The sequence below is a fragment of the Eubalaena glacialis genome, chromosome 7 (genome assembly GCF_028564815.1).
Source record: "Eubalaena glacialis isolate mEubGla1 chromosome 7, mEubGla1.1.hap2.+ XY, whole genome shotgun sequence".
In the NCBI taxonomy this organism is placed as follows: Eukaryota; Metazoa; Chordata; class Mammalia; order Artiodactyla; family Balaenidae; genus Eubalaena; species Eubalaena glacialis.
The window spans coordinates 93,344,691-93,363,121 of record NC_083722.1 but is presented as its reverse complement, the minus strand read 5'-3'; the positions used below and the strand labels follow the sequence as shown (position 1 = coordinate 93,363,121).

The 18,431-nt window shown below is 44.1% G+C and overlaps 1 protein-coding gene across 8 annotated transcripts in view; it reads left to right on the top strand.

The window, feature by feature from the left end:
• Nucleotides 1–18,431, top strand: part of FOXP1 (forkhead box P1) — a 590,013-nt gene that overhangs the window by 549,758 nt on the left and 21,824 nt on the right. For all 8 annotated transcript variants that reach the window (XM_061197147.1, XM_061197146.1, XM_061197151.1 and 5 more), the window contains one exon: nucleotides 12,077–12,160. In XM_061197147.1, coding sequence (XP_061053130.1) covers nucleotides 12,077–12,160 — 84 coding nt within the window. The remainder of the gene's footprint in view (nucleotides 1–12,076; nucleotides 12,161–18,431) is intronic.

Below are 18,431 nucleotides of genomic sequence, written 5' to 3'. Positions count from 1 at the left end.
GGAGTGAATGAATGGAGAGAGAGCGAGCGAGCGAGCACGTGAGTGTGTGGGCAAGACTGAGCGAGCCAGCACACATGCAAGGCTGTTCTCCAAAGTTAAAATAGAAACTATATGTGGATTGATGCCTAATTTTTCATTGTCCCCTTTTTCTCTCCATCACTGAGAACAATTGAGAGTTCACTGCACAAATTTTAAATATGTACACTTACACCCACACATACATATAAACACATATTAGGTATATATAATATATATCATGTGGATATCAGATATATACAGATATATGTGTGTGTGTGTATATATATATATAGAGAGAGAGAGAGAGAGAGGGGCGGGGAGAGAGAGAGAGAGAGGGAGAGAGAATCTTGTATTTGGAAATTCACTGGGCCATGAGGAATGTACTTTATGACTACAGAAAATTAACTTCTGCAAATGTTCCTGTGGATCACATTTGGGTGAGGGGCATTTTAAGTGTGGGTTCTACTTCCTGATGTAACTTGTTGATGAACCCCAGCATATTTTAACGATAATTCCCTCCTTGGTATAATTAATAGAAAATTCATTTCTAAAAGTAAAAATTGGGTCAGAAATGGAGATTATTAAAATGTACAATTGCAAAAGGCTGACCCTACAAACCCCATTTACGCAGCCGAGTTCCAAAATGCTTTTGAGTGCTTGATGACTCACTGTGGCTTCTTCCTCTGGCTGGTTCAGTGTAGGCAAGAGGTTAGCCGACTCAGGGAAATTAAAACAATGTTGTACATTATATTGTTACCAGCCATCGAAAAGCCTATTTTGTATGCAAGACAGCAATGCCGAGATATATGGAGAGCCCTAGGCTAAGTACAGAAGATAATTACATTTGGAATTTTACTGAGTTAAGTCATTTATAGCTTCAAATAGTTGCAGAGAAAAATCAGCCAAAACACACTTAAACTTTTTGTTTTGACTTTCAGGATAGAAAGGATTTTTCTTTTAATTAGTTATCATCTTATATGACAAACCACATTTTAGTTTTAGTCAGAATGTCTCAAAAGTTATTTTCTTTAAGTAGTTAATATTTTTCCATTCAGACTACAGATATGAACTTATTAGGACAGTGGGATATTTATACAGGCAAAAGGCACATCGTAAAATCCCCGAATTCTTACATAAGTCTTTGGGAACATGTTTAAATTTAGCACGTTTTTTGGGAAGGAAAGAAGGAGTATATTTATCTCACCCCCAGAGTTCACTGGTGGTTGAAGCATAGGAAGCCCTTAAAGAATTGGGTTGAACAAAACAAACTCCATGGCTATGGCTACCTGAATTTATATGTCTCAGTGGTGGTGTTTATAAAGTGATCCAAGTTCCTGCATTTATGTATCTAAGTGATAAAATTAAATTTTTAATGATCAGCTAGAATAAATTGTTCACCAGAGGTAATGGTTCACCGAGGTTGGCGTTCCAGACTGCAGATCTGAGTGCGGGGCCACTGTTAACTACTCAGGAACTGACTATTTTATTCACTATTCCTCACTCTCCACAGGAAGCGGGTGGGAGAAAGAAAGGAGTTAGATGATCAGTAAGTCAGGTGGTTATCTCCTGGCAGCTTTAATGTTGAGTTTTGGCGCATGTGGCCTGGGAGTGGTACAGCCCGATATGATGACTCTTGGATTATTTGTGGATTTCATGTAGTCATAGATTTCCCTTCATCCTCCAGTCCTACATCAAACCCAAGGCAAGTTTTTCAACTTTTGATGGGAATCAAAGATGATCACCTGGCCAGAAGTTACTATGTGGTAGTTAACCGGTGATGTTCCTTATAACATTTTTGCTAGCGAGTTTGCTTTAATGGAAGAAGGCAGGGCTAATTCTCAAGAGTTCAGTTTCTTCCAAGCTTGAGAGAGTTGCTGCAACGATGACACAGTGCTTGTCGAGAGCAGGGGTTGGAAAACTACGGACCCTGGGCCGAATCCCACGAGCTGAGAAAGGTTTTTACACTCTGAATAGTTGGGGTAGGGGAGGTAAGAATCAAAGGAAGAATAAATTATATGAAACTCGAAGTTCAGCATCCACGTATAAGGTTGTATCGGAACACGGCCATGCCCATTGATTTACGCATTATCCGTGACTGCCTGTGCTCTACAGCAGAAAAGTTGAGTAATTCCAACAGCGCCTCTATGGTCTGCAAAGCTGAAAATATTTACTATCTGGCTGGCCCTTGCAGAAGAAGTTTCCCAAGCAATTCCTGATCTAGAGAAGCAGAAGAAAACAATTTGCATCACATTATTAGCAACTTGTTCCCTTAGGTTCCTGGCTCCCTAAAGGTCGGCTCGCCCCTTCTTACTTCATCCTTCTTTGCCTTGGTATATAAAACCCGTCTAGTCGCCATATTGTTCAGGTTCCCCCAAGGGCAGCTTCACCTGCAGTTACTATACTTGCCGATAGTGGGGGTCGTGGAGAGCTGGCTGAGGGATATTCATTCATCCATCCATTTGTCTACTCATGCATTTAGCAAACATTACCCGGAGCCTGTAACATGGCAAGAGCCTTGTTGGAGCCACTAAGGAGTATAAGAGTGAGTGAAATGGATAGGGCTGCCCTTCTGGTTCTTATACTCTAGGAAAAAAAAAATAGACTATAAATAAATAGCTCTCCAGTGGCACTGTTCATTCATTGGGTAGTGTTCGCTGACACTAATGCGTTCTTGAAAACATCAGAAGCGTGCTCCAGAGAGACTTTCAATGCTAGATAAGGGCCAAACCCAAACAGATTTTACCCATTAGTTATTTAATCAGATGAAACGCACAAGAAAATGTCAGCAGTTTTCTGTGCCCGATGCCCTTATCAAGGATTAGATGGAGACTCTTTGGGTGGCAGACCTGGTCTGTTTGGGAGAGTTTGGGGCAAAGTACAGTTCTACTCACAGCCAGACCCATTTGAGGCTTCCTGTTTCTCTGATGTTTGTATTTCCATTTGCCATTTCACGCACCCATGTCTGGAAGTGTACTTTTTAATTGACTTAACGAATCATCCTTGTGCCCAGAGAACCCGAGGTATTGGGGAAGCCAGGTCCGTGCAGCAGCTAGGCTACGTGGAAAGGGTGTTCTTGTGTCTCAGCAGCCTTTCTGTCTCGTTTCCCATTGGCATCACCCACCGTCACCTCTCGGTTCTCCCAGCAGCAGACTGATATATGGGGCATGCCCTGTATATGACTGAGCCAAGGGCTACTTCTGTTTCCCTTAAAGAAGGCATTTCCCGGTCCAGGAAATACCTGAACCTCCAAGTATCTCAGAGTCTGTTACACAATTACCATTTATTAACTTGAATGTGAAAACCATTTGTGCCACTTAGCACTACAGGAAAGAGCAATCAAGGCCGGAGCGTGTTCCCAAAGGGTGATCACTGTTAGAGTAGGATGAGACCACCACCGCCCAGACTCTCTCTGCAGAGCGGTCCTGAGGCCTCTAGTGTTCACGTCTGGGAGAGAGGTCACACGTGTGCCCCCATTGTAAAAACGAACCCACTAAGCTCAAATTGGATCTTACAGTAGAGATCAACAGAGGCTCATTATGTCTACCCTGGAGAATCATTGTGAAAGGATTCCACTGGAGAATTCGGGAGGACAGAGTCAGTCCCAGACGTGACCAAAGCCAGGGAAAACCGCTGGAGTGCTGTCCCGTGTCTCTTGCCAGCCCCCAGATCGAAACCCCAGACACCTCAACTCTGACCCCAAACAGGAGGCCCTTGCGTGTCTTACCGACAGTCAAACCTCCCTAAAGAATTTTATGCAATTTTTTAAAAATCACCATTGTTCCCCTTGGAGGATAGTGGGGTTGGCCATGTTTCCCTTTATGGTGCTCTGTGTACAACACTGCACTCGAACCGAAAGGAAAAGCCTTTAAGATTCTCATGGCAGAGTTCAAGCGACCAGGCAGAAATCAAGATGATGGGTTATGGAGTCTGGCTTAGACCTATCTGTGCAGCACTGGGAGTGAGATGCATCTGTCTTGTTTTTATTTTTGTTGGAAGGTATCAAAATACATAATGCACGTTTTCTTAGCAGTGGACTCCTTATGTAGAGCTTGTTGACACAGAAAGGTTGGTTAATTCAGTTCTCATGTTACACCCTGTTACTGGTCTCACTGAGAGAGAAGGCCGGGCGGGGGGACGGTGGTCAAAAAGACATCTTAGTGGGCATTTGAAGCCCTTTGGAATGTTTCTAACTGCATTTCATTATTACAAAGGCAGTTGTAATTTTTTGACATTTGTCAATGGACTGGATGGGGATTAGCCCCAACTCTTACCAGCAAGCCGAGAAGTTACGTGAGATTCTACACTGTGCACGTAGGCACCTAACATGAAGACAGACGGACACCATAGAAATCATTTGGGTCGAGGACAGGGAATGTCCTTTTTGAGGTCAGAGAATGTATTCTAAGATTTCACCTGTTAGATGTTCTCTGTTGACAAGAGTCTTCTGGATGATAGGCAGTCATGGAAACGAGTTAGGAGTGGAGGGGAAATCCCTGCCGTCGGTGTGCACGGTCTTACATGGGTCATGAGTGTAAGGCTCCCTCCCCACAGGACGGAGGGGCAGAGACACAGGGAGTGGGGACGTATTGAGAGTCAGGGTCGCCCCCCCATCCCCCCAGTGCCATGGCCAGGGTTGTAAGGAGGCACCTGAAGCTTCCGTGAGAGTTGAGCACCTGCTGTCCCCCAGATTTAAACCCATATTCATCCAGTTATGTGGGTTCACTCCAACGGGAGATGCTCAGCCATCAAGCTGGGGATAAGGTATCTCAGTGGCTGGGTCAGAATTCCATTTGGGAGAAAGGGAAAAGCATCCAGTTTAACAGACAACAAGCAAAAAAGTCTTCTGATGGACTTGCCTGTCTTGGAAAGCTCAGACGTCCGTGGTATGGATACAGTTTTCTGGCCGTATTTATTCTTTTTAATCTGTTGTGTGACCTTGCTCAGTCCTTAGCTCAACCTCTTTGGTGTATGAAGATGGACTTTGAAGGAAAGAAAAGAGGAGCCTGGGGGGTTCGGCCTGCGTATCATGTCCAAGGCGCAGCATGTGTCAGGGAACACGGCTCAGGACAGGCTCCCTCCAACCCCTCAGCCTCGAGACCCTTTAAAGTGAATATTGAAAGCAGCCAAAGGGAAAAGAAGCCACCCACCCCGTGGGGATGAGCTGCCTGGCCCCGGGCAGGGAGTGCGGGTGGAGGGGTGCAGACCTTCTTCTATTCATGAGTCATTTGATTCCATTCAGTCGCTATTCATCAAGCACCTAGTGTATTCCAAGCCCTGGATGTGGATAAGTAAGGCAGTTTCTTCCTTCCTGTAATGTGGGGGTGTCAGGGGAAAGAGCTCCGGGCAAGGACATTCCAGTCCAAGGGAGCCTCTTGAGAATATGCCTAGGTTGTAGGAGAGGGAGAAGGAAAGTGGAAGAATATTGTGTTCTTTTTAAAATTCATCTCTCCGTTCACCAGGATGGGATGGTGACCAGCCATTGCAGTTCGCTTACCTGGGACTCAGGGATTCCTGGGGCTTGGGACTTTCAGTTTCAGAACCAGGAGAGTCCTGGGCAAACTGGGATGAGTTGGTTACCCTCACAATCCATTGGAATCCATCGGTTGTGGAAGAGATCTGTGGATTGCCCATATTCTGCTTGTAACTGTTTCATAAAGGAGCTCGGAAACCATTTGAAAGGATATTTATCGAGCTCCTACTGTATTGCCAAGGCACTGCCCCAGTGCATTTACCCTTAATTTCACTGAATCCTCACAACCCCTCCGTGAGTAGATTCTACCCTGTTTCCTCCATCCCAAGAGTCATGTTTCAAAGGGTGAATCTAACCTTTGGAAATCAGTATGTGTCTCATACGTGATTAAAATGAGCATGTTTAGTGTAGTATTTCTTCTTGCTGTTTGAGAAGGTGTTACAAAACGGATGGTGATCTTAACAATGACTGTCCTCTGAGAGTCAGAGAAGTAATTGGTGCCCTCCCGGCTTCCAAAAGAGGAAACTGAGGTATAGAAGATCTGATGAACTTGTCCAAAGCTAATGGCAAATGATGGGCAGGCCCTAGGATTGTAGCCCAGCCTTTGTAACCCATCTTCCTTTGCTTGCTCAGTGCTGCTGTATGGCTTTTTACCCAGGGGTCGTCATGGCCCTGTTAGGGAGGAGCAAATTTTCCTCTACCCGTCTAGGTTCTTCTGGCTGGTCTCAGAGTTCAGTTGACATGAAGACAGAGTAACAGGAGAAAATCAAACAAAAGTGTAGCAACGTGTATACACGGGAGTGGCCCAGGAAAACTGAGTCACTTATCAAAATGGCCAGAACCCTCACCATAAATAGCATCTTCAGCTGAAGACAAAAGAGGGTGTTGGGGATAGGGGTTTGGGACTTCAGAGGGGAGGAAGGCACCTCACAGGGAGATGGAAAAGTAAATGTTTGGTAAATAAATGTTTGTGGGACCACGCGGAGACAGTGGGACACAGAGGGGACTCTCATCTCTGGGCCCTGCCGAGTTTCCCACCCCCAACCTCCTAGCCCATATTCTTTGCAGACCCTGCTGGTGGTGGCTCTGTTCCGACAGGCCCTCTGAATTCTTTTAGGCAGTTGGGGGGAAGGTCAAAGTGTCTGAGTCTTTTGGGCCTTGAGTCTTTTCAGCTCGAAATAATCCGCATGCCAGAGAGACATTCTGGGGTGGCAAGTTTTGCTCTGCTATACCCCATGAGGTTCTCTGCACGCACCCAGGCCTTACAGACTGAGGGTTTTGAAACTTGGCTGGTGAGGCCACGCTGTCCTCTGCCTCAAGGAGCTTTCTCCCCAGCAGTCCGTGGCGGCGGGGCCAGGGCTGGAGCTCAGCGACACCGGGCTCATTCTGAAGTTTTCCAAATCCATCTACCCCAGGAACTGTAAGCTCTAAGAAAATGTCAGCGGAAAGAAAAGTGCACAAGTTGCAAATAGCAGAGGGAGACAGTAAGCCTAACACAGATCAGTGACTCTGGGGACTTCACCTGTGATTCCTCTACCATCAGCGGGGCTGTTTGTGATCACGTCAACTTCCTGGACTTTCGCAAATATATTATCTGTCACGGGTCCCCCTTTGGACCTTTCTAACCCCATTCAAAGCAGCTCTCAGGACAGTTCCTCACAGCGGTGGCCTCCTAGAGCCTCGTGACTCTCTCTGAATAAGCTCAGAGGTGCTGGGGAAAGAGAAGTCCGAATAGCATCATAGCTTCACGTTGCCACTGCCCCGTGCCAGGGGCCAAGAGACGCAGGGTCTCTGCGTGTCTCACTCTCACATCCCCCCCTTGGAAAACCAAGACGCTGCTTTTTCATAATCTAAAATCCTGCTTTACTCCAGGAGCATTAGAATTCCTAGACTATGACAGAGTATCAGTGTGTGTCTGCTTGAAATGTCAAGAGAGTCTTTAATAATAACATGTGAGGAATGTTAAGATGGTGACAGAATACAATAAAAGTCGGGAAATTCTTCGATTGGGGTGAAATGAGCCATAGGTTGCCTACCCCCTGAGAGCTGGAGTTGGCCTTCGAGACCGAGCTGTGAAGGCCTGTGAATGACCACAGTTAGAGAGAGTGGCTGGAAAATAGCTATTTGGTAGATACTCAGTTTGGTTAGAAGAATTTCGTTTCTCCTCCTTCCAGTTGCCGTTTTTTTTTTTTTTTTTTTTTTTTTTTTTTTGGCTTGTTTTTCTCCTTTGGAACGTACGCCCTTAAGAGACCCCAGGTAACAAGATCCATTCTTCCTCCGTCAGTTCTGTTGGGACCGTCACTCTATGCAAAGCTGCTGAGGAAATCTAGACCGCCCCCCTGTACGGCACGCTCAGTCCATGGAAGAGAGTGGTGTCTCCCCAACGTACCTCGTTAGACTTGGACCCTTGGGGTCTTTCTTAGAAGCACCTATTCCCTCGTCTGTCCCCTGGAGGATTGGGCTCAGCAAGATTAGGTCAGACCCCCGTGAATCTGGGGATCGTCACTGGTCTAATCCGGACTCGCCTCCTCGTAACCTGGGCAACAGTGCACATTCCACCCCGCCCCCACTGCCCGAGGTTCTGCCTACGGAGGGCAGTGTGGAGGCAGGGAGAGAGGCAGAGATCTGGGTCCCCAGGCAGTGTCCCAGGTGATGTCTGGGATCACAGCGGTGTAGGAAGGTCAGACCAAGCATCCTGTCACCGGGATTCTAGTCTTAGCGTTGCGCCTTCCCAGCTCCACGACCTCGGGTTAAGTTGTCCCCGTGAGCCTCAGTTTCCCCAGCTGTAAAACACGACACGAGGACCAGAAGACTTGAAATAGCCACAGCAGTCTGGGCTTCTGTGAAATCGAATGAGTGGCCTGGCCCCTTCTTCTCTCCATCCTCAGTACTTCCAGCATTTTTTCCCACATCCCAGATCCTTCGCTTATTTCAAGACTTCTTTTCTCACAAGTGAGAACCGCCAAATTGGGCTTAAAATGATTAGTCCTCCTGACAGTGTAGAAGATGATTGTGTTCAGTGAACCCCAAACCATGTTCCCTTTTCTCTGCTAAAAGAATGAACGTGATCTCCTTAGTTTCTATCTTTGAAGGTGGTGCACGGGGCCCCTAGCCTTCGGCAGTTATCAGCAAGTCCGGAGCGAGACCCCCGTTACGGTCTTGCCCAGTGTGGACTAGCAAAACCCTAACTTGAGGCCATGGGTGATAGAAAAGGGGATGACCTATATCAGCCGAGCGGAGAAAAAAGCATTTGCCTAGGACAAGGGACAGATACGGTGAGAAGCAAGGAAATAAATCCATGAGAAATGGGCTTATCTTTCCTGCGCTTCTGGTTCCCTTCTTTAAAACATCAAAATTCTCTCCCCAGTCAGCCCAGCTGCAGACTCCATCGAACCCCTGTTACGTTGATCCAGATTCCTAACATATACTCAGCCAGTAGAAGTCTAGATAGACTTGACTGATTTAACTTTCCTATTAAAAAAAAGAAGGGAGAGAGAAGGAATTAGGGTTTTTTGAGCATTCTCGAAGCGCTAGGCTCTATGCTAAGCTTGTTATGTGCAAGAATTTATTTAATCCTCAAAACAACTCTTCAGAGTTCAGAGATTATTATTCCATATTTAGAAGGAGAAACAAAATACTTGAAAAGGTTACATAATGTGCTCAGAGTCACAGAGCCCGGATTCGAATCCATCGAAGTCTGCTTGTTGGGTCCACGTCCTTTTTAGCCCATTTTTGACTCTGCTGTCATTCTGCAGAATGGATGCACAAGCGTGCTAATGTAAACAAACACTGCACAAGCAGCTCCCCTTAATGTGTGGCCTGTTGTCATTCCTTTTATGCTAGGTGGTACTCCTGTACCCACCGGGAAAGCTTTGAGAGGGTAATTCTCTCTTGATATCGCAACATAAAAAGATGGGTAAATTTGTCAGCTGAAGTTTTAGTTGCCCTTCGGACCGAATTTCCCATCCTCCTTTTCTTTGCTTGTCATGGGATTCAGTAGAGGGAATGCTGGAATATATTTGTTAATATTAAATGTTTGTATTCCCATATAATAATGAAGGGATGCCGTGAAAATTGATGGGGATGGTGAACTCATGGAATGATGGCATAAAAAGTGCTAAAGAATCTACAGGCTTTTTGAAGCACCAGTGAGTATGGTAAATGCAAGACAGGCACTTGAGACAGAGGAGGTGGTTTCACTAGGTGTGAATTTTTAGCCATTTTGCATAAAAAAACCCAAAAGGTGAGTTTGGCGGATTTTTTCCTTCAATTGTTAAAACAGTTTGTGGTAGAGTTAGAGCTGTTATTGATGATAAAAATCCAAAACCCTTCCAAGAATATATAGGACATGCTAGTTTACACTAATAAACAGCAACAAAAACTTGGATTTTTGCCTCTTCCTGTAACCTTGACCATCTTTTACAGTAAAGCAGAACTAGGATGGTAGACTTGAGGTTGAGGCAAAATAAGGAACCCGGGTAATTCTCAAAATGGACGATGAATTCTAAGTAATATTCACATGGAAAAAGAAGAAAAGATTCCCTATGGCAGTAAACCACCAGGGTTACGGAGGTGGCTGGGTATACAAAGTCTAGGTATGTGTTTGCCACGTGGTATTACCACCTTTGATCAGTAAAAGGTCAGCCTGGTAGACATTTGGAAGGAATAGAGAGGTGATGGTTTCTTTTGGTGCTGGGAATTTGGATTTCCTTCTACTTGGTCTTTGTAATTGCTCCATCAACAGTGTTTACCCCCAAATTAAGTCACGATTAATATTCATCAGACGCTTCAGTAAGTATCACCTCCCACCCCTTAACTTGTGACGTTCAGTACAACAGGCTACTTCTTGTTTTTAAAAAGAACGACATATATGCCTCCATTCCTTCTGTTCCACAGTAATTTTAAAACAAAACATTTTTCTTAATCTAAGAATGTTTTAGTTGTAACGTCGAAAAACTTAGAACCACTTACATAAAAAAACAAATAACTAGAAAAATGCCATTGCTAACATTTTAATTGTTCTAACTGAGCCACTTTGGAAAACTAAATTCCTTTAGCATTATGTGTTCAGAGCATCTTTTAGTTTGGCTGTTCAATAACTGACTAAAGAACAGAGGGTGAATAACATAAAGTGGCTCCTAATATGGTATCATTTTCATTTCCTGTTTGTTGAAAGATAAATGCTAACACTGGAAGGCTTTTTTTTTTTCTTTCTTTCTTTCTTTCTTCTTAATTTATTCCTCCCTCAACCACAAGGGAATAAAAAGAAAAAAAAAAAAAAATCAAATGTGATATGGCTTGAGACTGAGTCATCCAGTTAGGATAAGCCGAAAGCTTTTTCTTTCTTGTTTTTGTACCCTTTCCCTTTTCTCTGCCTTGCCCCAATTCCTGAAACATACCCCTCCCTTAAAACACACTTTGCTTTAAAAATGTGAGTCTTACTTGATTTGGGGGGGGGAGGGGCAGATAATTTTAGACTTAAAAAATTAATTGTTATTTAAAAGATTTAATGTTAATTACGTGACATTGATGGAATGCGTCTCTCTCCAATTTTAAGGCATTATTTTGGACAAATAGTCTATAAAAGTACTGAATTAAGATTTTTTTTTCCATCTCTCCCTCTTCCTCCCTTCCTCCTTCTCCCCCTCCCTCCCTCCCTCTCTCTCTCTCTCTCTCTCTCTCTCTCTCTCTCTCATATTAATCTCTTCTACATTTCCCCAAAATTCTACAGCTGTTCTCTTAACTATATCTGTACCTTTGGGGGGATACATTTCCCACTTCTTTTACAGACATAATTATCATATGTCCCCTATGCCCAACGATCTTGAACTATCAAAGATACCATTGTGTATGAAAGAGTCCAAGGCAAGCATAAAGAAGGCAGCATGTAATAAGTAGTATCTGAGTGCCTACTACATACATCCAATTAGAAACTCATGTGCCTTCAGAAGATAATGTTTGATAGAATGAGGAGACTGGAAGTTTTGGTACGATGAGACTAGCACATAGTAGGTACTCACATACTGAGTCCGTGAATGAGTAAGCTTATTCTGCATTCACTTGAAAATGGGGGCTCGTCTGCCCTTGTAGCTCTCTGCCTGCCTTGCCAAAGTTGCTGGCCAGTACTGTCTTCACCTGTGCCTACCTGTGAAGAAAGATGGAGTTAATTTTGCGTAAGTGTATCTGTGTGTCTAGGAGTTTCTCCACAACCCCAACGGATGAATTTACGAGTTTTTAGCTCCCTAGCTTATTTTCCTTTGGCTTCCTCATGAATCAGGTTGGTTAATAGGCGTGATTCACGGTTTTGTCTCGTAGCTGTCTGTGTTACATGGGACTCCTTGGTGCCAGCAGGTCTAGGACTTCCCAGTTAAAGGTTCATGCATCTTGTGTGGAGAAATCGCACGCTAACACCTCTAGTCACGCGGAGTTTGGCAGTGGTCGTATAGATTTCAAAACGATTAAGCAGTGATGCACATGTTGTCGTGTGCCAGGGGGCCATAGTGTAATTTGGAATGTGTATCGTTTGGGATGTTAAAGGAGTAATGCATCTGCATTCAAAGAAATAACAGAGCATTTTCTCCCTACCAGCTTGCAAAAGACAAAGAGCGCCTGCAAGCCATGATGACCCACCTGCACGTGAAGTCTACGGAACCCAAAACTGCCCCTCAGCCCGTAAGTACTGAATGACACCCGCGGGGAACCCTACAGTATTTCTTCTCCGCTTCCCTACCCCAAGGACGGAGGCTCGCCTAGTCTGGCAGCTTTGAGTAGCGAAAGACTTAAGCCGCATCTGGTTCTGATTACCTTTCATGAAGAGGGCAGCGTGCTGGGCATTTAGGGAGATAGATATGGGATGCTTCAGGCACAGTCGTTAGCCACGAGGCCCCACCATCCGCTCTTCTTTTTGGGACAGATGATTGATGCTACACCAAGGTACTAAAACATATTACGAGAGCTCACTAGAAGGGAAAAAACAAAACAGAACAGAAAGCAATCTTTCTGATTTCTCAATGGTGGAAACACAGAGAGAAGACAGCCAGACCAGGAAAGCAGAGGAAAAAGGCATGTCAGCATGGTTTAGCCAAGAGGCAGTGGGTGTGAGAAAAGGAGTGAGGGATAGTCCAGTCCAGTCTAACTGCAAGAAAGGAAAGAAAGAGGAAACACACTGTCGGAATAGTCAGAGGCTATAATTACGGAGAACATCTAACGGTTGCTAAAGAGTTTTAAGCGAAAATGACTCCTTCGCGGTGAGACCAAACATGGTACCCTGAAATTACATTTCACTTTTAGGAATCTCTTACTTCTTGCCTTGTTCCCTTTTATTTGACTTTCAAGAGTGTCACCAAGCACAGACAGTTAATAACAAAGTGGAAGGGTGGTAGCTGAACCCCAAATCCTGTCTTGGGCCTCATTACTTGTTGCAAATTGATCGCTTTCACAGTTGTGTTTCTTGTATACTTACAGTTCTCAAAATCTAGTAGCTTCAACTGATTATTCACAATGGAGAGAGTGCTTTGCTTCTTGATTTTTAAGATTTGTAAAATTTAAGGGTACACTGCCTTTATTTGATTTTGCTTGGAGTCACTGTGTGAAAATTAATTGAGCGTTGACAATCTATAGTTAGTACCAGCAATTTTAATCAATATGCAGTGATGCGGCGTAATGGCAAAGTATTGGTTTATCTGTTTTGACTGATTTTTTCCTATAAATAAAGCAAACATACACCCATACATGTATGATTTATGGTGATAGAAACAAAACGGAGTCAGACTATTAACCCAGCAAATATGGTAGCCTGCCAAGATGCAGTTGGCAGACAAAATTAATGTCTGAAACAGAACACATTACTGAGATATAGGACATAAAATCATTAAACACTTTGCACATCCATTTTTACTAGGGAAGAGCCCTTGGTTTCCATGTATTTTGCAGTAAACGGCTGTAGGACCCAGTGTGTAGGCTACCCAAGAGAAAGGGGGGCAGGGGGAGGCCATTCAGTATCATGGAGTCAGTAGTCAGCTGTGCTCTCGGTGCTATTCCTGTCAACCCCTTCTTTTAAGGAGGGTCCTGGGAATACGATGAACCCAGCTAAGCAAATTGGTAAGATCCTGGCATGACTCCACTGAGTTCTCCAGCGGGTATAGGGAACTTGAAACTCTCCGGAAGTCTTCAGATGGTTGTCGTTGGTTAGGGAAATGGTTTTCCCCAGGTTGAAGGGTTTGCATCTCTAAACCTAGCAACAAGGGAGAGAATGAGATTATCTCCTCCTTCCTCCGTGGATTAAAAACAATGATATGAGGTTAGATATTAAATATGAGAACTAGAATAATGTTTGGACTCCGCACTCTAGGAATACACTCATTTGGGATCATGAAGCTCCTTGGGAGGAGGAGGGATAAAAGCAGAAAAGGAATTGCAAAACCCCACGGGGCACTCAGCGAGCGATGGCGCTGGATGCCGGCAGGGAGCGCCATATACGTAGGCCTCCATAGGCCACAGAAGGGACCCTTGGGAACCTCCATGAGGACCCGTGTTAGGCAGCCAATAAACAGGAAAAAGCAGTCCTGGGGGAAATGCACAGGGCAGGAAGGTTTGTCTTGATTAGTATTTAAAAAAATGTTTTACATGCTAGAAAATTATAACTTCGAAGGGGACCTCCTACTAAATTTATTTTTAACTGCTCTATTGAAAATTCTCTACCACTAGTCAACATTATCTCTTAGTAGCTCAGCACAGTATTTCTTTATTAAAAGAAATAGGCACGAATATTTTTGACTGAAAAATTAATAGCTTTTGAATTCATACGCAGCAGGTTTTCTTTTGCAAAGAAGTCCAATATCGCTGCACAGCACTTCTATAACCATTTATTTGGAGTCCAAGTCAAACCTTTGACAGTTAGAGCAGTGCTACAAGCCAATATAAAGAACTCCAAGATGTAAACCAACAATAGGCCGTCTGTGTGAGGTTTGCCATTGTCAAATACATAGATTGTTTGGATTAGTTTATGTAAATGGACTGTTGTATTACCCTTTGGAAAAAAAAAAAAAAAAAGATCACATTTGTGTATGAAAAGTGGTTCCCTTCACAGGCAGCATTATAAATTCCTTATCCTTTAACTTACACGTAAGAAGTAAAAATTGGTGCCTGACAAGCAGATATTGTGTGACACTCTGTTGCCAGAGAGAATCTGCCTTCTTTTCATTCATTGGAAAATAGAAAATTTTATTATAGATACCATCTTATAAATCGGGAATTATTAAAATATGTATAGGTGAGGCATTGGGAAATTAATTATAAAAGGTAGACGTGTAGTGTTTTGCATACATTTTTACTTCTTTGCCCAAAAAAAGGGGAGGGGTGGACAGACATAGGGCAAACCCTTGATGCTTTCAACTTTAGGGATACAGAGTTATCTGATGATCGGTTCTAAGGTGCAAAAGACTCCCTTTTGCCTGTAATTGATTTATTCCACCTGAAATAATAGAACGCACAGTGTATGTTCAGATGCGTATCGTTCTAGACTCTCTGATTTGAAGGAAGCAGTCCCTGGGATTCAAATCTAACCTTAGCTGGGGACTCTCATGTTAGAGTCTTGCCAGGAAGTTTGTGAAGTGTTTTCTTTTTTTTTTTTTTTTTTCTTTCTTTTTTCCATTTCTGTTTAAAAAGGAACTCGGTGTTTATTTTAAAATCCTTAGTCACTAAGTGATAGAATGCTTTGCTGTAAACGTTGCTTTTCACTAAGTGCCATTTGGGTGGTAAGTGTCATTTGCTGTGTCCAGTCATCCAACCAGTTGCCATTTCACTGCCAAAACCTTCTTGGATTGTTCTGACAGCAGCCCGTAGATGTGCTCGCTGGATGCTCTTGTGGAACTCATGTTCCCATTTGGCTAACCAGAGGCTATGCTCATCTCGGGAGAATCCCAAGTTTTTAGACGTGGGTCTGAGCGCGACTCCCACTGGAAAGCGTGTAGAGGAACTGAATAGGGGTTTACGGTGGTCCTGTTCCACAGGTGCCTCCGGTAACATCTCCGCCTGCTTGCTTGAAAATCTTTTAAACCGATAAAAACCTTTCCTTTCGTAATTATACCCAGGACTCAAACTGGAGTGCACGCTGTTTTTGTGAAGAGAATTCCTGAATTTAAAATCGAATTATTGCGTCAACGAACATTTATTGGACGTGCGACAGGAAAACATAGGGTAGTAAAACCAGACAGAACCGTCCCTGCCATCGAGGTGTTTGGGGTCTCGTGGGACCCACTACCAAAGACACACTCCCAGGCTCTCCCTGCATGAGCTGTGCTCTGGGTGAGTGAGTGTGTGGACCGCTGCCCTAGACGGTGGGGTTGAGGAAAGACTTCTGGGACAAGTGACATCTAAGGTGAAACCTAAAAGATGAATAGGAAGAAGTGGAAAGAAGCGAGTTTCGTGACTCTTTTCTCAGGTTAAGAATAGGTGCGTGTGTCTGTGTGTCTCTGAGGAAGAGCACTGGGAAAGTGTGTGAAGAAGATCAGAGTGGAGGAAAGAAAGGAATGGCCAACAGCGGCTAAAATAAGCTTTTCGTTTGTCATAATTTTACTTAGAAGCTTTTAATTTTATTAAGGCTGGCCCCTGCTTGGAAAAGTTTACCAGAACAGAGCTGTACATCTAGCAATGGGGGACATGCAGTGGGCAAAGGCGGGCTTGACATACGTACAGAATGGCCACGTGTATTGTATGTTGGAGATTTAAAAGATTCGTCTCTTTTCCGTGTTCAGAGAAGCACAAGCGAAAAATCAGGCGATCGTAAACTGTCCTAATGAGAATGATACTCTTTTGTTCCAAACTCGGTACCAGTTAATGTTCTCAAGGTAAACACCAAAATGGATTGCTTGGGGGTGAATGCTTGTCCTTGGAGGGAGGCCTCACTCAGGGGATAAAACAATAACAACAACAACCAAGAAGCATGTATGTAATAATACTTTATTAAGTTGTTAAGGATTTTTGAAAAAGACTTTTTCACTATCATAAGGTCAGGAAAAGACCGTAAGTCATATTTTATAATCCTGAGAACGTAAGAGGTAGGCTTTGCTTTAGGGTATTCCTACCCACTGGAGAACAGCTCCCAACGCTGGAGAAACCACATTCCTTCAGATTTGGTGGGCAAGTAATTACAGTGTAGGTACTATCTCCTTTATGAACATATTATAAAACACAGGAACTTGGCTATTTGAAGCGAAAGGCGGTATTAGATTTTCCTTTGCACGCATTCTCGTTTCCTCCAACTATAGCAATTAGGACTGTTTGGAAATAGTTTTTAGCTACTAATAAAAACAGAGAGAGAGAGTGAGTGTGTGTGTGTGTGTGTGTGTGTGTCCGTCTGTGTGTTCCCTCCCCCCCGCCCCCGCCTCCGCAAAAGGGGGGTCTTTTAACTCTTAACGAAGTGGCTGATTTTGTGGGCTGCTGGCTGCAGCCTAGCTGTTGAGTTGGGGCAATAATTTGATGCCGTCATAAAGAGAGATTCGCAAGCACCACACACACACAAGGGATGTTTATCTACTGTTTCTCGTGAAGTCCCCCACCCTGAGGTTCATCCTGACAACCACCTTCTTGGTCACTGCCCTACGCCAGGGCCCAGATCTAAGGCAGTAGCAGGACCAGGCAGAGAGAGCTCTCCCCAAGGCCACCGCCCGACCCCCTGCCACGGTCTGGTAACATCTTTCCCGTCCCTCCAGCCTCAGAAAAGGCCATCTCTGAACGCGAGGGATTCGTGTCTAGAATTCACCTGCTCAGGCCAGTCGAGCCAACAGCAGAAAAACGAGTGAGCCCGAAAGTCCATACTAAGCAGCTGGGTCCCTCGGTGTCTGGGTTTCAGGTTTTGCCTTTTGTTCTCAGCATCTGTTTTGAAGCGAGGCAAGAGCACAAACAAAAATACAGATGAGTCCTTATGGGAATCCTTACGACAAGTCTGTTTCTGTCTGGGGTTTACCTCAGCCGTTTGTTGATTTTTTAAAAAATGGGAGTGACTCACCGTCTTTAAAAGAGAGAGAGGAGGTTACTATTTCAAAACGAAAGATAAATCTTTGGAAAAGGGGCTCGGCAGCGTACCACGCATCTGATATGGCTCCAGTTGTTTGGATGGGTAAGGTTTCTAGGATAGCCCCCCCTGGAACTGACCTGGGAGAAAAGCCGACGGTTGAGAGTGCACAGAAACTAAAAAAAAAATAAAGCCCTACGGCAATCTTAAGTGACATAAGAATTTAAGCTTTTGGCCGGCGTTTCAAAGAGATTATCTTTGCCGAAATCATCACATGATGGAAACTTGCCATGTAGAAAATATCAGAGTTACTAACTTTTCTAAACATAGCAACTTCTTTTTAAATAGAAAATGAACACAATCTGAAAAATAGGAAAAGAAACCCTCCCAGTCCCCATCCCTTCCTGCTCCAGGCCCCGGAAGAAAAAAATTCTCTCTTCCAACCTGAGCTACAGTCAGAAACACGAAGCACACATGCTTTCATTTCTAATTGATGATTATATTATTAAGCTTTAATAGTTTACAGTTCAGGTGACTCTTTCAAGACTGCCGCACACCCCTCACCGTTCCCGGTTTGCTCTTCCGTTCTAAGTCTGTAATTAATTTTTTTCTTTGTGGTGGGGGAGGGGGCGTAGGGGGTCCAGTTTTTTCAGAGAGAGACCTTAATTAAAAGAGCAGGTCTGGTTTGAACACAGAGCCTGTCTTGAAACCTTCCCCCTCCTCCATCTTATCACTCCCTCGTGACCTTCCTCCCCAAAGATGGTTTCTCCTCGAGACCAGCATGTGATCATCCAGCCCGAGTTTAAAAGTTAAGAAACTTCGATCGCAGTTGACAAGGTTGACATTTCATTAACTTGTTGGTTCAGCCTTCAGATGATTTCACGAGGCGAAGCACCCTGTGTTTGGAGTTTACAGCTTTTTGTTCTTTCT